This window comes from Dipodomys spectabilis, unplaced genomic scaffold, assembly GCF_019054845.1.
Source record: "Dipodomys spectabilis isolate Male_0828 unplaced genomic scaffold, ASM1905484v1 ptg000006l, whole genome shotgun sequence".
Classification (NCBI taxonomy): domain Eukaryota; kingdom Metazoa; phylum Chordata; class Mammalia; order Rodentia; family Heteromyidae; genus Dipodomys; species Dipodomys spectabilis.
In genome coordinates, this window is record NW_024870683.1 from 11343171 (window position 1) to 11370703 (window position 27533).

Consider the following 27533-nt stretch of genomic DNA (forward strand, 5'->3'; position numbering starts at 1 on the left):
ATCTAACCAAAACACTTGCTAGCAAGCATTCTTCAAATCTCAGTTTTAATGAGGTGTCATTTTGTTCCCTGGAAGACAGAGCTAGCATTATTGAATTATTAAATCCTCATTAAATGGTTTTCTAAACCCATTGTTGCTGAAAGTGAAAATGGAAAAATGACATAGAATACTTACAGTCACATTCCTACTAATGAGTTTTTGCAAATTGTATTACCAGGACAGGATTCACAGAAGGCTTATTATAGTGTATATATGTGATATTGGGTGTTAGTCTATTTGGAATTTACCATGCCTGTTTTACTCTATACGTCTGTGATTCAAGTTTTCCCTTGTATCTTTTACTCTGGCAGAATTACTGTAAAGCTTGTATATAATATGCCACAAGGACATTTGGCCTGAATGTGCTCTGCACACAGCTGTAGAAGCAGCAGTAAAAGTTTAGTAACAGTGTTTATTGAGATAGTGGTTACTTACAATCAGAATATTTATCATTATTTTTAGTTTATCTCTGAAATGAAAATGTGTACTTAATTCTTAGTTTCCTCCTCCTTTCTGATATGATTGTGATATAGTAAAGTAGTAATTTAGCAGATATTTTTCTGAGCATTATGTAGGGATTCATAATTCAAAGAATATGCAAAACAAAACATGCCCTTCCCAGGGTAATGTAAGATACCTTAATGACAAACTATAAATATATGGATTTGTGCTTATCCTGAAGCATGCAGAGGGATGTGGGAACAAATTAAAAGGAGTTGAATAGGCTTTTAAAGGGTAAGAGGCTGAAGATGGTTTGTTTAAATCAGGCAGAGAGAGGATATATGTAAAGACCAAGGTTATAAAAAGATAGATCATAATGATAAGAAATTTTTGATCCTTAAAAGTCTTTTTTATTTTAATTTTATTGTTAAGATAATGTACAGAGGGATTACAGTTGCTTAAGTAAGGTAGTGAGTACATTTCTTGTCAAACTTGTTATCCCTTCCCTCATTTTTCTCTTTCTGCCCCTGCCACCCCCTTATAAGTCTTAATTGAACAGAAGATGTTTGTTTAGCACTTAACCTCATATATACTGGAGCATCCATGTTGATTTTAGACCTTAAGAGTATTGATGGCAGGATTTTTTAGACAGTTGCAGTTACTGCATTGTATTATAATGATCTGCATAAGTACTCAAAGCTTTTGGTGGAGTAACTGATGAAGGTAATGCTTAGAAACACAATTGAGGGGCCCAGAAGGTGGCTCAGTGGTAGAGTGCTTGCCTTGCATGCATGAGGCCCTGTGTTTGATTCCTCAGTCCCACATAAGCAGAAAAAGCCGGAAGTGGTGCTGTGGCTCAAGTGGTAGAATGCTAGCCTTGAGCTGAAGAGCTGAGGGACAGTGCCCAAACCTTGAGTTCAGGCCCCACGACAACAAAACAAAAAACAAAACACAATTGACCAACTACTCAAGAGTAAGGACATTCAGGGGAGGAGGATAATAACATCTTGTGGTAGGGTCTTAATGTTTTCTGAATCACAGACCACTTTGTTCTGTTGAATTCTATAGAACTTCTTGAAAATGCAAGTATGTGCAACATTTGGCTTTTAGTTTCATGGGATTCATGTATTCTGAAGCCAGTCCATAAATTCCTAGGTCAAAGTCTTTCCCTAGGAAATTGCACTCGGTGAATTTACACTTACCACCTAATATCAATATGAATAACTACTGTCTCTTGTAACTGTTTAAATAGGTTTATGGTTATGTCTTTTTCTTGTACTTTTGTTGTCGTGGTGGTTTTTTTTTTTTTTGCTTATTCATTTGTTTGTTCTTTAAGGTGAGATCTTACTATATAGCTCAGGATGGCCTCTAGCTTACAATCACCTTATGTAGTCTCCAAGATCCTAGAAAAGTACAAGAGTGTATCACCACTCCTGGGTCTCTTGTACTTTTCTTGAGTTTCCTTCATACTTGCAAAGAGTTAAGTCAGATAGTTGAATTGTTTATGAAGAAAGAATTTTTTTCTAATGGTTATGGCAAAACTTTGCTGGCCTGTTAAAGGTGGGGTGGGGAAGGATGCCCATGACTCATAATCCTAGCTGCTCAGGAGGCTGAAGTATGAAGGATTGTGCTGTGAAACCAGCCTGTACAGAAAAGTCTGTGAAATTCCATCTCCCATTTACCAACAGCAAGCAAGACTGGAGATTGTTTCTAGTAATAGAGCAATAGCCCCTGAGTGTAAACACACACACACACACACACACACACACACACACACGAAACATACAAAAAGATAATAGACTAGAGTATAAATTGGGCCAGCAACTAAAAAGTAGCTGCTTCAGGAAAATCTGACATTTTTGTCAGTTCAGTAGTTCCAGGACCGCCTTCTGGTATAGTGATTTGGTAGAAGGATTTATAAGACTCAGAAAAGCTATTATAAGTTATAACTATGGTTTATTACAGTGAAAAGATACAAGGTTAAAATCAGCAAAGGTGACTTCTTCCACTAGCATATCGTTTTTGTGCTGGTCCTGAGGCTTGAACTTGGAACCTGGCTATGTCTTTGAGCCCCCCCCCCCCCCCCCCCCCGGTTGTGGGGCTTGAACTCTGGGCCTGAGCACTGTCCCTCAGCTCTTCAGCTCAAGGCTAGTGCCCTACCACTTGAGCCACAGCGCCACTTCTGGTTTTTTTTCTTTTTGCTTATGTGGTGCTGAGGAATCGAACCCAGGGCCTCAGGCATGCAAGGCAAGCGCTCTGCCACTGAGCCAACTTCCCAGCCCCTCTCTGAGCTTTTTTTACTCAAGGCTAGCACTCTTATCAGTTGAGCCACAGCTCCCCTTCTGACTTTGTTTGGTGGTTAGTTGGAGATAAGAGCCTCATGGACTTTTCTGCCCAGGCTGCCTCTGAACTGTGATTCTGAGATCTCAGCTCCTAAGTAGGTACTATTACAGGCATCTAGTTCTTCCTTTTCTTTAATAATGACATGTGACAGCACATGGTGTTACCTGCACCTTGGTGTCTAGAGTTATTACTAAGAGGTCAGTTATTGTTTTAATCAGATTTTTCATTGCTGTTAGAGTATACCTGACAGAAGCAATATAAGGCAGGAAGGATTTATATTGCTCATGATTTTAGAGGTTTCTATCCATCATAGCAAGGAGAGGGTGGCAGAGCAGAGCCACTACATTATGTTAACCACGAAAGAGAGGGAGGGAGAGAAAGGCTTTCTCCTTTCTTCCATAGGGGGCCCTACCCCAACAGCAAAAATAGGTAATCACATCACTGGTATAAATTAACTTATTGAATTGATACTACAAGCCAGGCCCTAAGGCAGACAGAAATATTCTTATCAAGGATAATATTCCAGAGATTCAGAAATTGTCCCAGGAACTCGTCAAGGCCAGTTTTAAAGACAAGTCTTTTTTGGGAATGTATAGAATTGAGCAGCTCAGCCCTTCTGAGTTGAACAGTAAATGTTCAGGGAGTTGCTATGCTCCTGACCTGCAGTCTGCTTAGCTGCTTCTTTTGTAGATGTAGTGGACCTCCTCTTGTTTCATACTAGAGACCCCATTCCATACACGCAGGGTTTTCCCTTTCCCATGCCAGTGAGTAGTCATTTGAAAGTCTTACTGGATTTAGGGACATATCTTTTGCTTTGTAGCTTCAGGAAACCACAGTGAAATATAAGTACCCATGTGCTATCTATTTAACAAGTTTTTTTTTTTTTTTTAAATGCTGCTGTGTATTAGACCTAGTGTTAGATGGTAGATTTAAGGAATGATTGACATATGTCCGTGGCCTTAAAGAACTTAGATTCTTACTGGGGAAAGTATTGTACTTCAGGGCACACTCATTAGAGAGCATGGCTGAGGGAGTGTGTATCTATATAGATGAGATGTTGGTAATAATTAAACTATCCTAAAGGGGTCATTTCTGCAGTGATTCATAAAATTTTAAGTAGCTATAAATGGACCTATATTCTCCAGTTGTGGCTATGTTGTGTAGGTGATTGGAATGTAAATGAATTGCTACTGATATAGTCTGCTTGACTTCATTCAGTGATAGTGACCCCAAGCTAGCTAGAATATATGAATTTCTCAATAGTTTGCACAAAGACAAATAGAAAGTGTTTGGCCCAATGTGCATTACTACATGACCATAAATCCACTAAATGGCATTTCCAATCTACAGTGTGTCTTGTGGTAGTGTTTTCACACATTGCTCCTCAGTTGGGGTATATGTGAATTACAGTTTTGGGAGGTGTAATCATTAAAAAATGTAACCATTAAAAATGTACATTGTTTCAAGTGGGAGGGCAAATACTTGTTATACCTCAACAAAATTTTATATGACAGTTTTTGTTTTCTGTACTTAGAAGCAAAATACTTAGGAAATACTTGGGGTGAAAATTTCACTTATTTCCTTGGGTTTCTGCAAAATTTCACTATATTTCCTTGGGTTTCTACAGATACATGACTCCCAGCAGAATTTGGATACTCTAAGAGTAATGGAGAGTTTTGTGTTTTGAACAGTGAATGCCAATTGTATGATAATAGGTTCAAGAATATATTAACAGCTGGGTGCTTGTTGGTCACACCTGTAATCCTGGCTACTCAGGAGGCTGAGATCTGAGGATTACAGTTCAAAGACAGCCTGGGTAGGAAACTCTGTGAGCCTTCATCTCCAGATAGTCACCAAAATGCGGGAAGTGGACTATGGCTCAAGTACTAGAATTCCAGCTTTGAGTGAAAAGCTAAGGGTCAGTATCCAGCCCCTGAGTTCAAGCCCCAGTATCACCACACAAATACAAAAAACATATATTAACAGAATAAATGTTGGATAATTTCACACTTAATCTTGCTTTTTTTTTTTTTCCCCTAATGAAGTCTTGTTCTCTTTCTAGCATTACAGTGTTTCTGCCACCTATGTACAAAAGACAATTTCACCTGTGTGACGGATGGGCTCTGTTTTGTCTCTGTCACAGAGACTACAGATAAAGTTATACACAATAGCATGTGTATAGCTGAAATTGACCTAATTCCAAGAGACAGGCCATTTGTATGTGCACCCTCTTCAAAAACTGGAGTTGTTACAACAACGTATTGTTGCAATCAAGACCACTGCAATAAGATTGAACTCCCAACTACTGGTAAGTCATTCTGTAACATTTTTATTTTCTGTATAAGAAAGCTTTTAGACTCTAAATATTATTTCAGAACTGGAAGGGATTTAGAAATTACCTAGTCCAACTTGTTCAAGGTAGAGGAAGAAGTTACTTGATTGTATTACAGATAAGAGTAAACATGAGCCGTGCACTGGTGGCTCACGCCTGTAATCCTAGCTGCTGAGGAGGCTGAGATCTGAGGATCACGGTTCAAAGCCAGCCCGGGCAGAAAAGTCCATGAGACTTATCTCCAATTAACTGGAGATAAACTGGAAGTAGTTCTGTGGGTCAAGCTAGAGTGTTTGCCTTGAGCTGAAGAGCACAAGGAAGCCCCAGAGTTCAAGCCCCACGACCAACCAAAAAAGGAAAAAAGAGTAAACCTGATTTTGACTACTGGATATGCATTAAAGCAGGTAAATAGCCTTTTAAAAGTGAGCTTTGATGAGTCCCACAGAACAGTATGTCCTTAGGGATATCCTTTTTTTCCCCCTTAGAGTGAATCTCTTTAGTTTTCTCTCTCTCTGTCTCTCTCTGTCTCTCTCTCTCTCTGTCTCTCTCTCTTTCTCTTTCTCTCTCTTTCTCTCTCTCTCTCTTTCTCTCTTTCTCTCTCTCTTTCTCTCTTTCTCTCTTTCTTTCTTTCCTTCCTTCCTTTCTTTCTTTCTTTCTTTCTTTCTTTCTTTCTTTCTTTCTTTCTTTCTTTCTTTCTTTCTTTCTTTCTCTCTTTCTTTCTCTCTCTCTCTCTCTCTTTCTTTCTTTCTTTTTTTTTTTTTTTTGCCAGTCCTGGGGCTTGAACTCAGGGCTTGGGAACTGTCCCTGAGCTTCTTGCTCAAGGCTAGCATTCTACCACTTGAGCCACAGTGCTACTTCCAGCTTTTTCTGTTTATGTGTTACTGAGAAATCATATAACTCATCCTTCTCATGCATACAAGGCAAACACTCTACCACTAAGCCCTGTTTCCCTGCCCCTGTTTTCTTTTATTGTATGGTTCTACTTTATTTACTTATTTTATTTTTATTACAGAGGAGTTACAATTACATGGGCAAGATAACGAGTACATTTCTTATCAAGCATTGTTGCCTCCTCATTTCCCCTTCCCATACTCCTCCCTTCCCCCCACCCAATCATCCCCCCACTCCCCACCAAAGTTGTTAAGTTCATTTTTCGACCTAACGACTTGTACATCTCATTGTTGCAATGGGTCCTGATTCTACTTTTTAAATCAGCTTTTAATAGGAAGAGATTAACAGCAGCACTGAACAGTCTAGATGCATTTTTTTTTTTTTCTCTAAAGATGCTTTTTATATTTTTTGGTTGGTCATGGGGCCTGAACTGTGGGCCTGGGCTCTATCCCTGAACTCTTCAGCTCAAGGCTAGCGCTCTACCACTTGAGCCACAGGTGCCACTTCCGGCTTTTTCTGCTTATGTGGCACTGAGGAATCGAACCCAGGGCCTCATGCATGCAAGGCAAGCACTCTACCACTGAGCTACTTTCCTAGCCCTCTAAAGATGCTTTTAACTTTGTAGTTTCACCTTATTTATGACCTTTACATATAAACTAACTATATATGATTGCTAACTCTTTTTTTTTTGGTTTTTGTTATCAAAGTCTTAGTAGAACCAGCACTTTGAAGACTTCATTGAGTCTTAGGACTGGATTAATTTTAAAGTTCTGAGTTAAACTTTAGTTTATCTCTCTCCATAAGTCCCACATTCCTACTGTAATAATTGAGGAATATAAAAATGAGGGAAAACTTATATTAACATTAGCAGGCTAATCGGGAGAATTTCATCACATGCCAACACTTGTGAGGAATTGCTGTGGTTTTTATACAAATGACTAGATGTGTCAGGAGTTAGTGTTTTTCTGGCTGCTCTCTGCCTAGTGATTTTTCTAGCTAGAGTGCACTTACTAATCTTACCATACACCTGGGCTTTCCCTTTTTCCTTGCCAGTGAGAAACTGGAAAGCTTGCTTGGATTTAAGGATTTAAGAATTTATTAATCATACAAGATATAAATAAAAATATCCCTAGCAAAAACCCACCAGTACCTTAGACTGAGGAATTGGGAATGAGATTATTCTGTAAGGGCAAAACTGAACTCTCCTTGGCAAGTAAGTTGGTTTGGTTTCATTGTTTCAGGAACAGATCAATTACTTAGAGATGGTACAAGTTTTATGTTGATTAAGTAAGGAGTACTGCTTTAGTTCAGAGGAAAAAGCACAGTTATGAAAGAGAGGCAGCCCTCTACTATGACTTCACTAGCTGTCATTTCTTTGTGACATTATGTAGGCACCTGTAATTCTAATATGTCAAAGAAAATGGTAACTCTTGAATTTTGCATTTCCACTGTTTGAGCTTAAAATGTAGAATAGAGATTTGTAAGATATTGTGAAGAAGTTACTTCATTTTTAATGGTAAATAAAGTCCTCATTTCCAACTCCAGAGTAAGGAAACAGCAAAAATTACCAAAGAAAAAGATTTGGAGCTTTCAAAGACAGACTGAACTGGATAAATTAGCGTATTGTTATCCTATGAAATAGTCTTAGCATTTGCTCAGGAAGAACTTTCAGGCAGTCCAAGGTCTGCTTCAGTTGTTCATTACAAAATAAGGACATTTTATAATTTTAGAGAAACTATATTTTTTAAAACTATGTTTTATCTAAACATAATGTTGAGAGCAAACAGCAGGTTGGGATTATGTAATTTTATGTCAATTTAGAGAAAAAGACAATAAGTGAACAACTGAAGATATGGAGGACAAAGCTTGGTGATCCAAAATGCTTATTATAGTTTCGGAAAATAACATAGCATACAGAAAAGATCAAGCAAGATTAGTGAAAAATATTTAAACAAATTATAGTTGTTAGCAGAATAATTTTCAAGAATGAAAAAAACCATATAGACACTAGTTAGCCTATAAAAAGGTAACAAATATAGCTATAACATCTGATGTAAAAGATTGTCACACCAAAATCTGTCAATAAACCAAGATTTTTCATATACAAAAACAATAGCCATCTTTAGATAATTAAGTATTCAGTGGATATTGATGTACTTCTCCCTAAAGTAATCCAAATGAAGATCTCAAAAATAGGAAAGATATGATATAAAAAAAATGGTGGTAAACAGCAAATAAGCAAAGCTTAGGATGACTGTCAGAATAATTGTAATTAACCTGTATCCAAAATAATATACAAGATTATTAAAAAGAGATTATAAGAAAATAAATGGTTGGGACTCAAAAGCCCAGGTGATTAAAATAGTCTAAGAAGAATATATGTGTACAAAACTCTACTTTAAAAATAAGGGATATAGGGGCTGGGAAGTTGGCTCAGTGGTAGAGCGCTTGCCTTGCATGCCTGAGGCCCTGGGTTTGATTCCTTAGCACCACATAAGCAAAAAGAAAAAAGCCGGAAGTGGCGCTGTGGCTCAAGTGGTAGAGCGCTAGCCTTAAGCTAAAGAGCCGAGGGACAGTGCCCAGGCCCAGAGTTCAGGCCCCATGACCAGACCCCCCCCCCCCCAAAAAAAAGGGATATAGTCAGGTGCTGGTGGCTTACCCCTGTAATCCTAGCTACTCAGGAGGCTGAGATCTGAGGATTGTGGTTCAAAGCTAGCCCAGGCAGGAAAGTCTGTGAGACTTATCTCCAGTTAACCACCAGAAAACTGGAAGTGGTGCTGTGGCTCAAGTGGTAGAGCGCTAGCCTTGAGCTGAAGAACTCAGGTTACAGTGCCCAGGCCCAGAGTTCAAGCCCCATAACTGATTCCCCTCCCCCCCCCACCCAAAAAAGGATATATTTTGCTTATAAAATAAACAGGTAACAATCTTAATGTGAATTATTTCAGGGTGGTTAGGAAGAAGGTAATTTTTTAGGCTTTTTATCTGTATTTATACATCTTTTCTCCCTTGCCATAAGCATATACTGGCCTTGGAATAAGAAGATAAGGCACAAGTACTTAAGGAAAAAAAAAAGATGACTTTAAAAGATATTTGTGGTAGTTTCATATTACTGGTTCCTATACTAGTAACAAATGGATGGTCCTAAGATACTGGTGGTGGTTGGCCTTGTGATTTTGATATGGCTGGAGACCATGGGAAGAAGTGAGAGGGTGCTGACAGCTAGTGGTCCTAAAAGGGAACTCAGTGAGGAAAGACTACATGATACATTTTGTTCTGGCCTTGAGTCCCATGAGTGGTTCCGGTGAAGCTCTGGGGCTAAGTGGTGGCAATAGGCAGTTAGGAAAGGTGGGGAAGTAGGAAGACGTGAGTACTACCTACAGTGCTTTGTTATTGTTGATGTTTATTTCACTTGGGTCCCTTTTTCAGTGAAGCAGTCACCTGGCCTTGGTCCAGTCGAGCTGGCAGCTGTCATTGCTGGACCAGTCTGCTTTGTGTGTATTTCACTCATGTTGATGGTATATATCTGCCATAACCGCACTGTCATTCACCATCGAGTGCCAAATGAAGAGGATCCTTCATTAGATCGACCTTTTATTTCAGAGGGTACTACGTTAAAAGACTTAATTTATGATATGACAACATCAGGGTCTGGATCAGGTAATGTAATTGTTTTACTTTTTTTCTATGGAGTTTTTTAAATTACAGTATTTATTATAATTGTTGAAATTATAGTATTTACTCAATTATAGTATTTATTAGTATTTGTTTAAACCTTAAGACATATTATTCCAGGTTTGAGCCTAATAAAAGTCGTTAAGCTTTGTCTATCGTTGACTATGGCTAATTAAGTGTAGATAAATTGGAGCTTACTTTTTTTGTTCTTGGAACAAGTGAGTCAGCTCCACATTTGTATTAATTTCAGAGTATTCTCATATAATCTCATTTGTTTTTCATGAATATATGAGGTAGAAAGGATGAGGGCAACTGTTCTCATTATATGAAGCTGAAGTTCAGGTTTTTTTTTTTTTTTTTTTGCTGGTCCTCAGGCTTGAACTCATGGCTTGAGCACTGTCCTTGAGCCACTTTGTGCTCAAGGCTAGCACTCTACCACTTGAGCCACAGCCCCACTTCTGACTTTTTCTGAGTAGTTTATTGGAGATAGGAGTCTCACCACCTTTCTGCCCAGGCTAGCTTCAAAACTGTGATCCTCAGATCTCAACCTCCTGAGTAGTTAGGATTATAGGTGTGAACCACTGGTGCCCAGCTAAGTTCAAAGATGTTTAAATTATCTACAGCTACCCATTCTATTCAGGACTGTTTAGCAACTTTATTTTTGTATTCAGAAGTTGGCATGATATAAATGTGTTGAAATTGGGATATTATTTTATCAGGTCTGTGTTTTTTTGTTGTTGTTTTAGTTAAACCAATGAAATTCTTAGTCATTTCCTTCAGAAAAAATATAACCACTTTATTATTTAATATAGCTTTGTGGGCACATGGCCCCTGAGATGTTTACTTTTCTGTTTTTTTGATTTTCATGGGATCAGAAATAATACTAATTGCCAGAATCATCCAAGGTAAATTTTAACATAAATATTTCACTTTTTGTGTGTGTGTGTGTGTGTGTGTGTGTGTGTCAGTCCTGGAGCTTGAACTCTGGGCCTGGGCACTGTCCCTTAGCTCTTTAGCTCAAGGTGAGTGCTCTACTACTTGAGCCACAATGCCACTTCCGGTTTTCTGGTGGTTTATTGGAGATAAGAGTCTCATGGACTTTTTCTGCCCGGCTGGGTTTGAACTGTGATCCTCAGATCTCAGCTTCCTGAGTAGCTAGGATTACAGGTGTGAGCCACCTGCGCCTGGCAATATTTCACTTTTAAACTGAGAGGGAAGTGTCTTTTACTTTTTTTTTTTCCTTTCTTTCATGTGGTTGGGAAGGATACTGAGGGTGGAACATATCCCTATCCACTGCAGTTTAGGAATTTGATACTTGGCCTTCAAAGTCCAGTATAAGCTTGGTTACTAATTAGTTCTGTGAGCTTGGTTAGGCTATATTTCCTCTTTGAACTTTTATTTCCTCATGAGAAATACAGAAAAGAAGCCAGGCACAGTGTCACATGCCTGTAATCCCAGCATTTGGGAAGTGGAGACAGGAGTACTGTGAGTGTGAGGCTAGACTGGGCTTAATAGTGGCACCCTGTCTCAAACAAATGAACAATCAAAAGAAGAAATGCTGGGGCTGGGAAGGTGGCTCAGTGGTAGAGTGCTTGCCTTGCATGCTTGAGGCCCTGGGTTCGATTCCTCAGCACCACATAAGCAAATACAAAAAAGCCGGAAGTGGCGCTGTGGCTCAAGTGGTAGAATGCTAGCCTTGAGCTGACGAGCTGAGGGACAGCGCCCAGGCCCAGAGTTCAGGCCCCACGACCAGACCCCCCCAAAAAAAAAAACGAAGAAGAAATACAGAACACATTCTGTTATTAAAAATAAAGCAATTTGTTAGGACTTTACAATGACATATCTCTTTTGAAAACTATCAGCATCAGAAAAGGGCAGCCTTGAAACACAAAATCATATTAATGATGTGGAAAGCCCACATAATGAAAAATGTCTGTATTTTAAGGAAGTTAATATTTATTTATGCTTATGTATATCAGTACATTTGTTTAAGTACCATGAGGAAACTTATTCTTTGATCTGAAGCCTTCTGTAAAACTTGACAGTATATATTCAGTACTAGCTTGTTCTTTCCCTGAACACACGCAGACTTTTCCTGGAGACCTTAAGGCAACCTTAGGGGCTCCTTGAGCCAGTTTGGGAATAAGGAAATTACAGGTTAGACTAAGAAGGAGCAGCTTGAGTATTGAAGATAATGATCTTTGGGCATTTTAAGGTATGTGTGTGTGTGTCATTGATTTGGAGTTAGTTCAAATGGTTCCCAAATAAATTTTTTTTGATTTTTTAAAAATAAGTTATTCTGATCTGAAAGTCACAGAAAACTGGGGTGTCTGAAGATCATTTGAAATTAAATCCTCTAACAGGTTGCCAACTTGTACCTAGGGAAATCAAAGCAGCTCATGTTCACAAAGCTCACTTAAATAATTAAAAGCATGAATGTGTGCATGGCATTGATTTCTAAACAAGCCTATATTTGCCTTTTAAAATATAGACATGAAGAATTGAATTATTCTTTTTCCACTTCATGTATTTTTTAAGGTTCATCAGGTATCATAGCTCTGTATTGTCTGAAAGCTTCTCTGTTTCCTTTTATGCCTTGCTTTGCAAATCTTTGTCTACATCATTTGCTTTTCTGTAGCCTTGGGCAAGTTAGCTGATGTCTCATGCTTCATTTATTTCATCTTTAAACTAAAAGCCATGACCAGTGAATGTTACTGGATTATTGTGTAGTTTGACTAAGACAAGACATTTGTTGTGAAAACAATTGGTAAAATTGAGTCACATCCAGAAAAGCCTTCTTTCTCTTTCTCTGTGAACTTCTCCAAGCAGAAATTATCTTCTCTTGAACAATGGCAGAAAAATCCATTTCCCTTACAATTGTAAAGCCTACTGGTACCTTGTGCATAAGACTCATGCCTGTGAATACGCAAAATGATTACTCATAATACTGTTTTTAGTTCTTCATTCATTGAGGAAAAGGTAAAACAAAGCATTTCCTGTTTAGAGTCCGCATGTTCATTACTCATTACCAGACCATATTTGAGGAAGGACCTTATTTCTACCTCTCAAAGAATGTACTTTTAACTTCAGAAAGACAGGGAAGACTGTGAAGAACTGGGTTGTAGCAACTCTCTGAAGATAACCTAATCTCTTGTATTAATTTTAGTCACAGGTTGTATATGTATTCATATTTAAGCTGTAATTAAATTATAAAGCATATACCAATTTTTGAAAGAATGAGGTCTGTGTTTGTTAGATTTTATGTGTGCTTGTGGTCGCTTGTATTTTATGTCTATTATTCAGATCTTATATCCAGGTTTTATATATGCAATTTCCTCTCACTGTTTTTAAGAAGGGGAAACAGAGTAATATAGTAATCTAAATTTAGTATGCTTATTTTTGTCACTAAAAGAAAACTGTTATTTAAAAACATGCTTAGGTATTCATATGGGTTAAATCCAATAGAGAATATCATGAATCTAAATTTGGTTTTTAATTTTAATTCTGCATCTAGAATCCAGTGTGAAGGGGAAGGAAACATTTCTCATTTTCCTGTTAATTTTTCCTGAACATTACTATTTATACAAGTATTAAACCTGATGGGAATTTCTGGGCTTCCTGTGTATAATATTTTCTTTATTACTCATTTGTATCCTCTCAATTTAATCTCTCGAAGTGAACTCCTCAATATACTTTAAGTGTGTGATGTGGCTCGTATATGAGGCTTTAAGAAAATTTAGTGAGTCATTTACAGTAAAAAGCACATAATGATTAGAAGTTGGTTGCTCATAGTATAGAGTTCCTTGATTTATTTAAATCAGATGTTTTTTCACAGATCTTTTTTTATCTAGAGGTCTCCTTGTACATAAAACAATTGTTTTATATTAGACTGTTAGCTGGGGAGGGTATACAAGAAGAAGAAAAGACCCATCTGAGAAATATAAAAACAAAAGAGAAGGATTTCTGATTAATTTCTGACTACATTTGGACTTAGAAGCATTTCATATCAGAGAATCAAAGGGTAGATAATTTCATTTACTGTCTTTGGGCTAATTTGATCTAGTAAATAGATCTAATATAAATTATAAATGCCATATTTATGTCTACATATATTGTATAAATAAAATACTAGTATAGAAAATTATGTTAGTGTATTTTTAATGACAGTTCTTTCATGAATAGAGAATATGATATTAAATGATTGTCCCAAATATAGAATATCTTTCTCTTGGGTTGGGAATGTGGCTTAGTGGTAGAGGGCTTGCCTAGTACTTGGTTCCTCAGTACCACATAAAGAAGGTGAAAAAGAAAAATTACTGCAATAGATTAAAGCACATCAGACTTCCAGAAGTCCATTTGTATTAGTAAAAAAATTAAAAGAAATGGTGCTGTGCCTCAAGTGGTAGAACACTCACCTTGAGCTGAAGAACTGAGGCCCAGAGTTCAAGCCCCATGACTGACCTAACGACAACAACAACAAAATTTAAAAACACTCTCTTTCTCCTCCCCTTTCTCTTCCCCTCCCCCTCTCTACTTTTCCCCTCCCCTCTTCTCCTCCTCTCCTCCCCTCTTTTCTCTCTCTTCTCTCTTCTCGCCTCTTCTTCCCTCCCCTCCCCATTCCTCTCCTCTACTTCCTCCCCCCCTTGCCCTCTCTCCTCTCTCCTTTCTCTCCTCTCCTGTCTTCTCTCTCTCTGCTGGTCCTGGGACCTGAACTCAGAGCCTGGGCAGTGTCTTTGAGCTTTTTAACTCAAGGCTAAGACTTTCTTGCTTGGGCTAGCTTTGAACTGCAATTCTCAGATTTCAATAGCTAGGATTAAAGGTTTAAGCCACTGGTCATGGCCCAAATATAACATCTCTTAAATATGTAGATGACAAGTAAATTCTTTTAAGTGAAGTAAGTATGACTATATTTGAATATAGGTATTTTGGAGTAAGCAAGGTCATTTATTAAAAACAAAACAACTTTCCCACTACTTTGTATCATTCTTTCAGCTTTTGTGTCACATGGGCCACTTAATAGCAAGTCTTCAGTCTACCTTGAAGCAGTTTCTATGATACAATTTATTAAAACTTAAATCAAGGTTATTTCAATATTGTTTATTTTTTGTGCCAATTTTGGGGCTTGAACTCAGGGTCTTGGTGCTGTCCCTGAGCTTCTTTGCTCAAGGATAGACTCTACTTGAACCATAGTCCCACTTCTGACTTTTTTTGGTGGCTAGTCCCAGATAAACATCTCATGGACTTTCTGGCCCCATCTGGCTTTAAACTGTGATTCTTAGATCTTATCCTCCTGAGTAGCTAGGATATCAGGATTTCAGTTACAAGTATCTGGCTATTTCTGTGTTTTTCTGTTTTTCTTATCATTTTTTTCCCCATCTTACCAAAGTCATCTTTCTAAAATAAGATTTTAATATTACTTTTCCCTAATGATTGCCCTTTTTGAAAAATCTCAATGGGTTCTCTTTATCCACCTCATTGGTCATTACACTATCCTTCAGTGCTCTTCATGTTCTGGTGATAGCCTCCCTTCCCTTCCATTGATGGCTCTTTAATTAATCAGACTGGTTCCTGAAACATGCACTATTTATTCTTTTTTTTTTTGGGGGGGGGGTCCTGTCGTGGGGCCTGAACTCTGGGCCTGGGCACTGTCCCTCAGCTCTTCAGCTCAAGGCTAGTGCTCTACCATTTGAGCCAAAGCACCACTTCCGGCTTTTTTCTTTTTGCTTATGTGGTGCTAAGGAATCGAACCCAGGGCCTCAGGCATGCAAGGCAAGCGCTCTACTACTGAGCCACTTTCCCAGCCCTATTTGTTCATTTTTATCACCTGCCTCTACTGCATACCTTTCCTACCTGTTGTATTTCCTTTTTCTACTTTGGTTCTGTCCCTGTGGTAAAGGACAGTCAAATTGAACTTAATTTACAATGCCTACCCTGACCTTATAGGCAGGAGTTTCTGGACTATTTTATTGTACTATTTTATTTATTGTTTTGTTTTGTAAATGTAGTCTATATCTCCTCGTGACATTTAAGTTCCTTAAAGGTAGAGTTTCAGGACACCTACTAAGTCACTCTATATTGTGTGTTATGGTTTTTTGAGGCACATATTTCTGATTATGTGAATACTATTTATTTTTGTCTTTAGGTCTACCACTGCTTGTTCAGAGAACAATTGCAAGAACAATAGTATTACAAGAAAGTATTGGCAAAGGTCGATTTGGAGAAGTCTGGCGAGGAAAGTGGCGGGGAGAAGAAGTTGCTGTGAAGATATTCTCCTCTAGAGAAGAACGTTCATGGTTCCGTGAGGCAGAGATTTATCAGACTGTAATGTTACGCCATGAAAACATCCTGGGATTTATAGCAGCAGACAATAAAGGTCAGTAGCATTTGCTAACTCTTTTTTTTTTTTTTACATGAGCAAGGTAATGAGCACATTTCTTTTTTTTATTTATTTTTATTTTATTTTTTTTTGTGAACATGTTGTACAGAGGGGTTACAATGACATGGGCAGGATAATGCGTACATTTCTCATTTGCTAACTCTTACAGAGGGTAACAAAGTCTAGTTAAGCCTTTTTTAAAGATCCAACTACTAAGTCTTATTATATTTGGTGAGAAATAGATTTAGATCCTAAAGATGATACCCATTTAGCCAAATATAAACTTTAGGAAACAGATTCTTCTTCAAGATTGTCTTGAGCTAGGCGCCTGTGGCTCATACCTGTAATCCTAGCTACTCAGGAGGCTGAGATCTGAGGATCACAACTCAAAGCCAGCCTGGTTAGGACTCTTATCTCCAATAAACCACCAGAAAACTGGAAGTGGTGCTGTGGCTCAAGTGGTAGGATGCTAGCCTTGAGCTGAAGAGCTGAGGGACAGTGCTCAGGCCCAGAGTTCAAGCCCCAATGCCAAAAAATAAAAAAGCAAGATTGTCTTACCTCATGGCTAAATGGTTCTAAATCTCATATTGGCTTAAAATATAGAACTATAATAGAAAGCCACATACTTGTGTTATTTTAGTTCTGGGCAGTTGAATATTATAAGGTAGAAAAATTTATAAACTGTGGTTGGTCAAAATTTGAAGTAGAGTAGGGCTTAGATATTTGTTTCTTTGTAATTTCTTCCAACCCAGTAGGATATTTTAGTATAATAGTATAATAGACCAATGACCTTATTTGGGGGAAGGTAAAAATAATTTATCAATATATTCTATATTCTGAGATAGTAGGGGATAAATATTCATCTTTAAGTAAGCTCTGTTAAAAAGAAATGGTCCTTCTCCAGCTGCCTGTCTGTTGTTACTTAGGTGGACACACCCATAACACAGGTGCAAGGCCAAGCCAAGTGCGTTGCTGAAGGAGCAAGAGGCTGCCTCGGTAGAGTCAGTGTGATGGTGATTGCAGCAGTGACTTCAGACTCTGCTTCACCTGCTTTCTGGGCCTCAGTCAGTACTTGTCTCTACAGTTCCTACTTCTACCACATATCGTTCTGTCAGACTCATGTTGTGACCCTCCCCTCAACATCCTCACCCTACATCAAGTGTATTTCTCAGATTTTCTATTACACAAGCAAATGAAAACAACTAAGCCAGATGCTGGTGGCTCACTCTTATAGCTACTCAGAAGATTGAGATTTTGAGGATCACACTTCAAAACTAGTCCAGGCAAGAAAGTCCACGAGACTTACTTTCAATTAGCTACCAAAAAAGCTGCAAGTGGAGCTGTGGCTCAAGTGATAGAGCACTAGCCTTAAGCAATACTCAGGCACAACACCTAGGTCCTGAATTCAAGCCACTGGAGTAGCAACAAAAATTTAAAAAAAAAAAAAAGCAAATTCTTACCATTTTTTTGTAGCTTGGCCAGACCTTTAGGCATCATTCCTTCTATCTCCTTCATTTCCTTTAGTGGTATTTATTTCTTCACAATATTAACTGTTTGATCTCAGATGGTGGGTATGGATTTTTTCCACTTCTGTATTTTCAAATTATTTACAATAAGCATCTTTTACTTGGTTAAAAAATATATAAATGTATATGCTTTATATACATATATTTGCTTTATATATATACATATATGTATATTTACAGGAAATGTCCAACGTGTGGAAAAGTAGAGAATAGTATACTGCTTCTTCACCAGCCAGCTTCAGTTATCAGCTCACTGTCAATCACTGGTCTCTGATGTATTTACATCTAACCAAATTGTTTGTAACCAATCCCAAATTACCTATCTTTTCATCTATAAACATTTTAGTTTTAGCTGGGTGCTGGTGGCTCATGCCTGTAATCCTAGCTACTCAGGAGGTTGAGATCTGAGGAGCATGGTTCAAAGCCAGCTGGGGCAGGATAGTCTGTGAGATTCTTATTTACAGTTATCCACCAGAAAACCGGAAAGTGGTACTGTGGCTGAAGTGGTAGAGTGCTCACCTTGAGCTGAAGAGCTCAGGGACAGCGCCTAAGCCCAGAGTTCAAGCCCCATGACTGGGAAAAAAGGCAAAACCCCCATATTTCAGCTCTTATCTTTAAGTGATAAAAGAGTATCTTTTATGAAACAACCACTCTAAATGATTTTCAAATATCCTGTCTGGTTTAGCTCTGCAGTTGTCTCTTTCCAAAAAGACAGGTTGTTTATTCAGATATAGTCCCAAGTTCACATATTGCATTTGGTTGATACTTCTCATACGGCTCTTAAAAAATCGTTGGTTTCCCTCAACTGTTTTAGTGTTTGTTTTTTTAAATTTATTTGCTGAAGAAAGTAGATGGATGGTGCTGTGGGCTCATAAAATTCTGTAATTTGCTAATTACAAAGACAATATGGAATGTCTCTTAGTCATCTATATTTTCTTTAAAACCTGGCTTTAGAGGCTGAATCTAATTGAAGTTTTAGTGGTTTTCCCTAAATACATACTAAGTATATTATATGCTTGTTAGAGCACAAGAGACACATAATGTTTGATTATGACAATAGACAGTGATTGGCTGTAGGCAGCAATAATCAGTGGCTACTAATACTTCAATATTATTTAAGTTTTTAAAAAATAAACAAAAATGATCACACTTGGACCAGTTCCTTTGTTCTTATTTTGTTCTTCCTTTGACCTACTTAATTCTTCCCTCAATCCTTCCATAATCCTTTCCCTCTTACTCTCTTTCCTCCTTTTTGTTTATTTTTGAAACAAGGTTTTGCTATGTAGTCCAAGGTGGCTTGAAACTCTTTGTATAGGCAAGACTGGCCTCAACTCGTGATCCTCCTGCCTCAGCCTCCTAAGGCCTGGGATTAATGGCTCATTTACCACACTCAGCTTATTCTTGTTACTTTTTTCAGCATCTTACTGATTTTATAAGAAGGCTAGAATTCTACAAATACTGATTGTTCTCTTAAAGGTTTTTCTATTCTGATTTCAACTTCTAAGTGACTTAGATCTGTATTTTGAAGCTTAAATCTCACGTAGTAGGGCATGTAGTAGGGTATGTTGCAAGTTGCAGACACATGGGCAAAGATGCCAGAGCTGCTGTGTCTGAACTGATTCATTTGTTAAAAAGCAGCAACTAGCCAGGTGCTAGTGGCTCACACCTGTAATCCTAGCTACTCGGGAGGCTGAGATTTGAGGATCACAGTTCAAAGACAGCCTTAGCAGGGAAGTCATGACAATCTAGTTGAAGCTCTGAGTTGAAGCTTCAGGACTGGGACCAAAAAAGGAAAAAGAAGAAAAATGAAAAAAGGGCTGGGATGTAGCTCAGAGGCAAAGAGCTTGCCTAGCAAGTGCAATATCCTGGGTTGAATCCCCAATACCAAGAAGGAAAGACCAAAAAACAAAGACAAAAAGAAAAAGCAACCACGTAAATGGATGCTGCCATCTGGTGGTCACTGTAGGAACTACCTAGCTAGCGCTACTGGTTCTTCCCTGTTCCTTTTATCTTCTTTGTCAAGGCTTTAATGGACTTTACTCAGAACCTAGATCTTCCAACCCCAGGTCCCTTTTCCTTTATCTTTATCTTATTGACTTGGCTAATTGCATCTCATACAGCCCTGTCTATGCTCTATCTCCCTGGTCAGTTGCCTCTCAAAACTCTACCTACCTATGTTCTTTTTTATTTCATGTTTGTGAGCCTTTCAAAATTCAGTCATGGAAGCTAGTCATGTACTTACAGAAAAAGATGGTTTGTATAGAGTCATAAGGGTTATGAAAAAAAAGTTAAAAACTAGGGTTACTAATTTAGTTCTTTGGAAAATAATGAGAAAACCCCCTTTAGAATCTGAGAAGTTCCATCTCCTTCCTTAATCTCTTCTACTCAGTGTTGTTGTTCTTGAAGTAACAACCTTCAAAATAAAAAATTCATGAATGTCAATTTTTTCTTCAGTTTTATAGCCAATAGGAGGGGAAGAAACACATTTTAAGCTCTTAATTGCCAAGCATTGTACTACCTGCAATTTGAAAGTCTAGTACTGTGGTCTCTTTGAAATCTTAAGTAAAACAGAGTAAGATATGATGATTTTTTTTTTTTTTTTTTGCCAGTCTTGGGGCTTGAACTCAGGGCCTGGGCACTGTCCCTGGGCTGCTTTTGCTCAAGGCTAGCACTCTGTTTATGTGGTACTGAGGAATCCAATCCAGGGCTTCATGCGTGCAAGGCCAGCACTCTACCACTAAGCCACATTCCCAACCCAAGATATGATTCTTGTATAAAGAAAAATCAGAGGCCTTAGCTAAGAAACTTGTCTGTGATCATGTAATTGATAACAGGTTGGCCCTTGATCCCAACCCAGGTCAGAATGAGTAAAGTATAGATCTTTTACTGAATTACTCTGTCTCTTAAAGTTGTAAGGCATTTTTTTTCTTTATAATTCTGTATTTTTCTAGTTCCTATCTTTTGTGGACTGGTCTAACCTAGGAGCCCATCTAGCATCTTTACCATTTCAAATTCATGTAACAGCTTGCAAAGGAACTTTAGAATTCATATTCATAGTTGTTTAGGTTCAGAATCACCTTGGGTATAACTAGGTTCAGTCTGCTTATGTCATAGGCACTGCTTTGTTGTTGTTGTTTTTTAAACCAACTTCTTACTTGGTATCTTTGTGAACTATATCCATGGTCTTTGGCTAAAGATCATCACTATTAATGGAGGCTCATTGTCTTGTTGTCTACCCTTCTAACCCCATTGTGGTCAAGTAGGCTCCCTGATACTTCTCAGTTCCTTCCCTGTTGCTAGGGGTTTTGGGTTTTTTTTTTTATTTCCTTTTACTTTTTTATTTTTAAAAACTGGCGTAGAACTCCTAATCTGGCCCCAGTCTAGGCATTTAAAATCCCAGACTTGCTACTGTGTCAACTGACTACAATTCATTGGCTCCTTAATATTATTTATCCTTGCGTTATCTCAAGAATAAATGGAGGGGCTGGGAAGGTGGCTCAGTGGTAGATCACTTGCCTTGCATGCCTGAGGCCCTGGCTTCGATTCCTCAGCACCACATAAGCAAAAAAGAAAAAAAAGCCGGAAGTGGCACTGTGGCTCAAGTGGTAGAGCACTAGCCTTGAGCTGAAGAGCAGAGGGACAGCGCCCAGGCCCCGAGTTCAGGCCCTACGACCGGACCCCCCCCCCCAAAAAAAAACAAACAAGCAAACAAACAAGAATAAATGGATTACTCTGAGTATCTAAAGAATGCGTATGTAAAAGTATAGAACAAACTTCAATATATAACAGATTGTGAAGGAAATTCAAACTTAAGGGGGAATCAAGTTGTAGTAGTATGATATGGAGTTGAGAGTAATAGTGATTTGTAACTTTGAATATATAAGCCATAAAGTTTCTACAACTCAGCTGAAACATCATTATTGTTTTGCAGACAATGGTACATGGACTCAGCTCTGGTTGGTGTCAGATTATCATGAGCATGGCTCCCTATTTGATTACTTGAACAGATACACAGTAACTGTGGAAGGAATGATCAAACTTGCTTTGTCCACAGCAAGTGGTCTTGCCCATCTTCACATGGAGATTGTTGGTACCCAAGGTAACTCTTCAAATAGTTATTATTTAAACTTTAAATTATCATGAATGTAATGTGTATTAAATAGAAGTCAGCCTCAGTAGGGGTATTTAGATAGATTTTATCTTCTTGAAAACAACGTTTCTGTAGAAATATCTCAGTGTTAAAAGCCTGGGAATTTGTTTAGAGATTTTTTTTTTTGTAGGCATTATAACAACATGGATATTTTTGTGAATTCTTAAAAATGTAGCATTCAAGCTGGGTGCTGGTGGCTCATGCCTGTAAAGCTAGCTACTCAAGAGGCTGAGATCTGCCAGCTGGACAGAAAAGTCCATGAGACACTTAACCTCTGGTCCTGAGTTGAATCCCAGTATTGATGCATGCATGTGCGTGCATGCATACATGTATGTGCGTGCACGCGTGCACGTGTGCGCATGCACACACACACACACACACTTGGGATATCAGTCTGTAATTAGGTTTCTTGTAAAGAATTCATAAGACACCAATAAACCAATAACTCTTTTCATCTTCAGTTTTTTTCACTATAAGTCTTTGAGACTTATGTTCTTTGAGCATCATATTTTGGCCCATCATATCGTTTCCATTTTCTTTAAAGACAGAATTTCAGCAACTTTTGGTGTAGTGAGTCACTTGGTTGTTTAGTAAAAGTCTAAGTGTTGCAGGTGATGTTGTAGAAAAGCTTTCATGACTGGAGGATGACTTTTGAGCCTAAAGGGGATGATTGTGACTGATAATTCTTCTTAATAAATCATGGTTAATTTTTGGTTCTTTAGGTAAACCAGCCATTGCTCATAGAGATTTGAAATCAAAGAATATCTTGGTGAAGAAGAATGGAACCTGTTGTATTGCAGACTTAGGACTGGCAGTAAGGCATGATTCAGCTACTGATACAATTGATATAGCTCCAAACCACAGAGTAGGAACAAAAAGGTACACTTGTGAATAAGTGGTATTTAGTGATTCTTGAAATCAGTTTCTTTTCCTTCTTCTAATTAGTATGTGTGTATCTTTTCTGAAATTCAAACTTGGTACTTTATTGGACTGGCCATAGGAATATAGTGTCATGGTCTTTTCTGTTCTGAAGCCAAGATTACCTGACTAGTAAGGTGTCTGATAATAAAAGACAGCACTTCCAGAAAATATTTTCATTAATTAGGTTAGTTGTAATAGTAACTGATTTTTGTAGGTTATTGTCTATTCACCACCATCTTAGTAGGTTTCATGTGTGTGTGTGTGTGTGTGTGTGTGTGTGTGTGTGTGTGTGCTCGCACGTATGCATGCACGCATGTGCATATGCTTATTTAATGCCTTCCTCAAATGCTGTATTGTAGCTAGTCCAACTGTTCCCATATATTAGCTTACCTGTCTTCCTTAGAATTGTATGTGTTGTGTCCTTTGCTTTTTTTTTTTTTTTTTAACTTACATCCTTCTTTTCTCATAGAAAGCCTTTTCTGAGCCTCACTCTTGAAAAGTTTTTTTTCTGATCTCAGTCCAGGAAGGGCTATCATAGCACAGTGAACCTACACCATTTTCCATATTATGCTGTAACTGTCCATTTATGTGTCTTGTATGTTCTGTTGGATTGCAAACTGCTTGTTTGCAGCCTTGTAGTGCAAGTATCCATCACAGTGCCTACCTGGCATGTGGGAATCTTTTCAAGAGAACCTATTGAGGTAACCCTACCAGTTAAGAATATGAACAATTCATATGGATGGTAACCTGAAGAGCTCAGATTTCTGACCCCAAAGCCTTTGTTTTTACCAAGCAGAACATTTCTTCAAAACTACTGCTTAGACCTTGAACAACGCCAGCAGCTTTAGCCTGTCTAAAATGTACTTAGATTTCCAGATGCAGTGAGAATTCAGAACTCTTCATTGGCTTAAGAGATCCTCAACAGAGGTTGCTGCAAGTCTTCATGCAAGTCTTATAGGTCTTGACCTATAACCTTCGCAGGGTCTTTGAAACTTTATAACCTTGTAATGTAGTTTCAGCGTGAAAGCTTGCACACACTTTTATCTGTTTGTTCCCTGAAGTCTCTGCCATTCTTTAAATCCTGCTTTAGTTTAATTATTGTTACAAATTAAAATACATAGTCCTAGCATACGTAGTACATGAAGCTGGTATTCATATGGTTATATTTAGTTATAATTGTTGTATATGTGTCTTCACAAGCCAAAATCAGATTTCAGGTGGTTTGAGAACTCAGGGTGAAACTATCGTTAAGCTTAAAACTGCTGTTTCAGCATTTCTTGGGATTTAATAGATGTCATTTATTTACAAACTGGCCTGGGTTTTCAGATATTTTTCTTGAGTCTGATATGATCTCATTTTTGTAAATTGTGTATATGTATATGTATAGAGAAATGTTGGACAGGATGTTCATTCAAATGTTAATACTGGAGGTAAAAGAAGGATATTTTACTTTGTACTTTATATATTTAGGAAAGTTTTTTAAAAAACAGGAATGTGAACTATTTTTTTAAAGTTAATAATCGTCTTGTAACCCTAAGAAATTTTTTTTAAAAAGTTAAAAAATAATATGGTTGCTATTGAACAAAGTAGAATTTTGTCTTCTTTTTAGGTACATGGCTCCTGAAGTTCTAGATGATTCCATAAATATGAAACATTTTGAATCCTTCAAACGTGCAGACATCTATGCAATGGGCTTAGTATTCTGGGAAATTGCACGACGATGTTCCATTGGTGGTAAATGGCTCTTCTTTTTCTTTACAGTCCATTATGAGCAGAAGTTGTTCAAGAATTGACTTCATTTTATTGAATGAAATTCTACAGTTAACAGTCTGACAGGTGATCACTGAGAATGCCAGAAGAAAAATGATGCTAAAACCTGGAGTAAAGGAAATGACAAGCCATGCCAGTGCATAGCTGTATCCTAGTATTGACTTTGTTTCCATTTGACTCTCAGGCAGCATCAGAACTCAAGTCTTTCATTATCTTGGACTGTGGTTATTAGAATGAATGGCTGCTTGTGAGGTCATGCAGAACTGGACCTTGTCAAACTTTTTTTCCCTTGAGATTGTGGTTATTTCCACCAGCTTGAGTAATATAGTAGTAATGCAGTTACCACTACATTAGATTAGGTTTCATTTTAGATGAGAGCATTTGTCAGTGTTTACTGAAGAAACAATATCTTACCAGGTGCAGGTGGCTTACACTATATTTCTAGCTATTCAGGTGGCTGAGATCTGAGGGTTGTGGTTCAAAGCCAGCTGAGGCAGGAAAGTCTGTGAGACTCTTCTCTCCAGTTAACACCAAAAAAAGTTGTAAGTGGTGCTGTGGCTTAAGTGATGGAGTGTGGCCTTGAACACTCCAGGCCCTGGGTTCAAGCCCCAGAACTGGCACACAGATTAAAAAATTATCTTAGGCTTTGAGATCCAGCCTTGGCTAAAACCTAGGACTGACCCAAGGCATTGAGGGACAAGAGTATGGGAACTGTAGCAAATAGACATAGTATTGAGGGATATAAGTAGAAGGGACTTTGATTTCAGAGTTCCCTTACAGAGTTCATATCTCATTGATAAAGACTGTATATTCCAGTACCCAGAAAGAGGCTTGTACAATCATTGAACAAAACCTTATTTGCTCTCAAATAGGGTTTTAGGGGAAAATGTCAACCTGATCAGTATAGCTCATAGTTAGCCCTCATTATAAATAACTTTTGTCAATCTCATGGCTATGCTTAATTTCAAGGTGTGAGCCAAATGGTATCTCAGTTGTGGCTGATACAGATAAGTGCTTTGTTCTAATACCTGATTTAGTAATGGGTCATTGTAACAGTCCTCTTAGATGATACTTGTAATTGTGTGCCATTGGCTGAAATAGATTTTTTTGTAACCACTGTAGGAATTCATGAAGATTACCAACTGCCTTATTATGATCTTGTACCTTCTGATCCATCGGTTGAAGAAATGAGAAAAGTAGTTTGTGAACAGAAGTTAAGGCCAAATATTCCTAACAGATGGCAGAGCTGTGAAGTGAGTATTTCTCCTTGACACGAATCCATTTTCTAAATTGCTTGTGTTTAGTATGAAGAAATTTTGTTCCTTAAGGAAAACAGACTAGAATTAGAATTTAATTTTCTTTCTTTTTCAAAGCATTTAAACCAATGAATTAAAGTAGTATGCTTTTCATGTTCAACTTTAAGTACATTAAAAGGATCAGAGAGTATTTGTAATGGCCATTGGCAGATCTCAACATTAGTAGATCTGCCAGATGAAATAAGACTACTGCCTTTTAGGTGAATATCTCCCTCCCAAGAGTGCAACCTAAAGTTACTGGACAGATACTCATAGGAATTAGGAGACCTGTATTCTAAATTGTCTGGCTCCTATTTCACAGTGGAACTTTGGACAGATCACTTTACTTCTCTGAACTCAATATCCCTTTGTAAGATGAAGAACTTGTCTAAGATGATTATGAAGCAGTTGCCAATGATTTTGGGTTCTTATTTATCTGATGCCCCAGTGACTGTTAACCAAGAGTTTGGGGAAAATGCTTTCCAACAGTGTCAACATCTTCTCATTCCTAGCTTTTACAAAAAGTTTTAAAAAACTGTGGCAGTTATTGTAGTAATGTAGCTTTTAGATCTGACATTTTGTAGCTTAGGAGTAAAAAGGTGGTCATGTAAGTAATTGGTTCTACATCTTAAAATAATGTAGGACTCCAGGGAAACTGTATCATACAAAGTATGTTACCTCCATAAATAATTAAGTATTCAGGCAGGCACAGAAGAGAAACAGGTCATCATTGTTAGAGAATTTGTATGTAACGTCATTTGATAAATGATAATATCTGAGGTTTTTTGAACATTTTTTCTATGAAAAGCTTTAAGTTCATAGCAAAATTGAAGGCACATGGGTTGCCTGTATGTCTCACCCCCACACATGTATTACTCTTTATCTTCCAGATAGTCCATTGGTCACAAATGATGAGCCTATTTTGATATATCATTATCACTTGCACTGCATTGGGGTTCACTGTTATTATTGTGTATTCTATTACTTTGGACAAGTGATAACTGTATAATTATCATTTTATGTAGCAGCAAACAGAAAATTTTCATGGCTCTAAAACCTCACTATGTTTTTATAGGTTCAAGTCACCACATAAGCTTCATCTTTCTGCTTTCTGTTTTTTCATTTGTGCATGCTTCTATATTGATCTTTTGGGGGAACCAGTCTCTTGGCTCCTTCCTCTTTGGCTACTCACATTTCCAAAGGACATTCTTTTGTTTTTTGGTTAGTCACGGAGTTGTAGTTAATTTCTCAGCAGGAGCAGATTCATTCTTTTTCTTGTCAGACTGGTTTAAGGTTCAACTTTTTTTAACCTTTTAAGTCTACTAAGTAAGTTTCCCTTGACTATCTAACAGCTGGCACTCTTACCATTTCACATGGAAACGGAAGTCATTTCCATTCATTTGCTACTAGAAGTAACACTAAAACAAAAATCATGTGCAGATATGATTTTAAAAGAAAATTTACAGGTAGAGATTCTAACTCAGATGAATGGTTTGTGCATTCATTAGTAGTATGTGCATTAATTATTTTTCTTACATTTCTTGTAGGCCTTGAGAGTGATGGCTAAAATTATGAGAGAATGTTGGTATGCCAATGGAGCAGCAAGGCTGACTGCTTTGCGGATTAAGAAAACTTTGTCACAACTCAGTCAACAGGAAGGCATCAAAATGTAATTCTGCAGCTTTGCTGGAACTCTACTTTTTCCCAGATCTTCTCCTGGGTTTTCATTTGGGAGGTCAGTTGTTCTACCTCACTGAGAGAGAACAGAAGATATTGC

General features: G+C 37.8%; 1 protein-coding gene across 2 annotated transcripts in view; it reads left to right on the top strand.

Annotated features, from left to right (window-relative positions):
* The window catches only part of Tgfbr1 (transforming growth factor beta receptor 1), a 63072-nt gene that overhangs the window by 18051 nt on the left and 17488 nt on the right, over positions 1 to 27533 (top strand). For both annotated transcript variants that reach the window (XM_042695352.1, XM_042695347.1), the window contains exons 2-9: positions 4886 to 5131; positions 9473 to 9703; positions 15861 to 16091; positions 21552 to 21719; positions 22493 to 22649; positions 24301 to 24425; positions 25584 to 25714; positions 27304 to 27425. In XM_042695352.1, the coding sequence (XP_042551286.1) occupies positions 4886 to 5131; positions 9473 to 9703; positions 15861 to 16091; positions 21552 to 21719; positions 22493 to 22649; positions 24301 to 24425; positions 25584 to 25714; positions 27304 to 27425 (1411 nt within the window). The remainder of the gene's footprint in view (positions 1 to 4885; positions 5132 to 9472; positions 9704 to 15860; positions 16092 to 21551; positions 21720 to 22492; positions 22650 to 24300; positions 24426 to 25583; positions 25715 to 27303; positions 27426 to 27533) is intronic.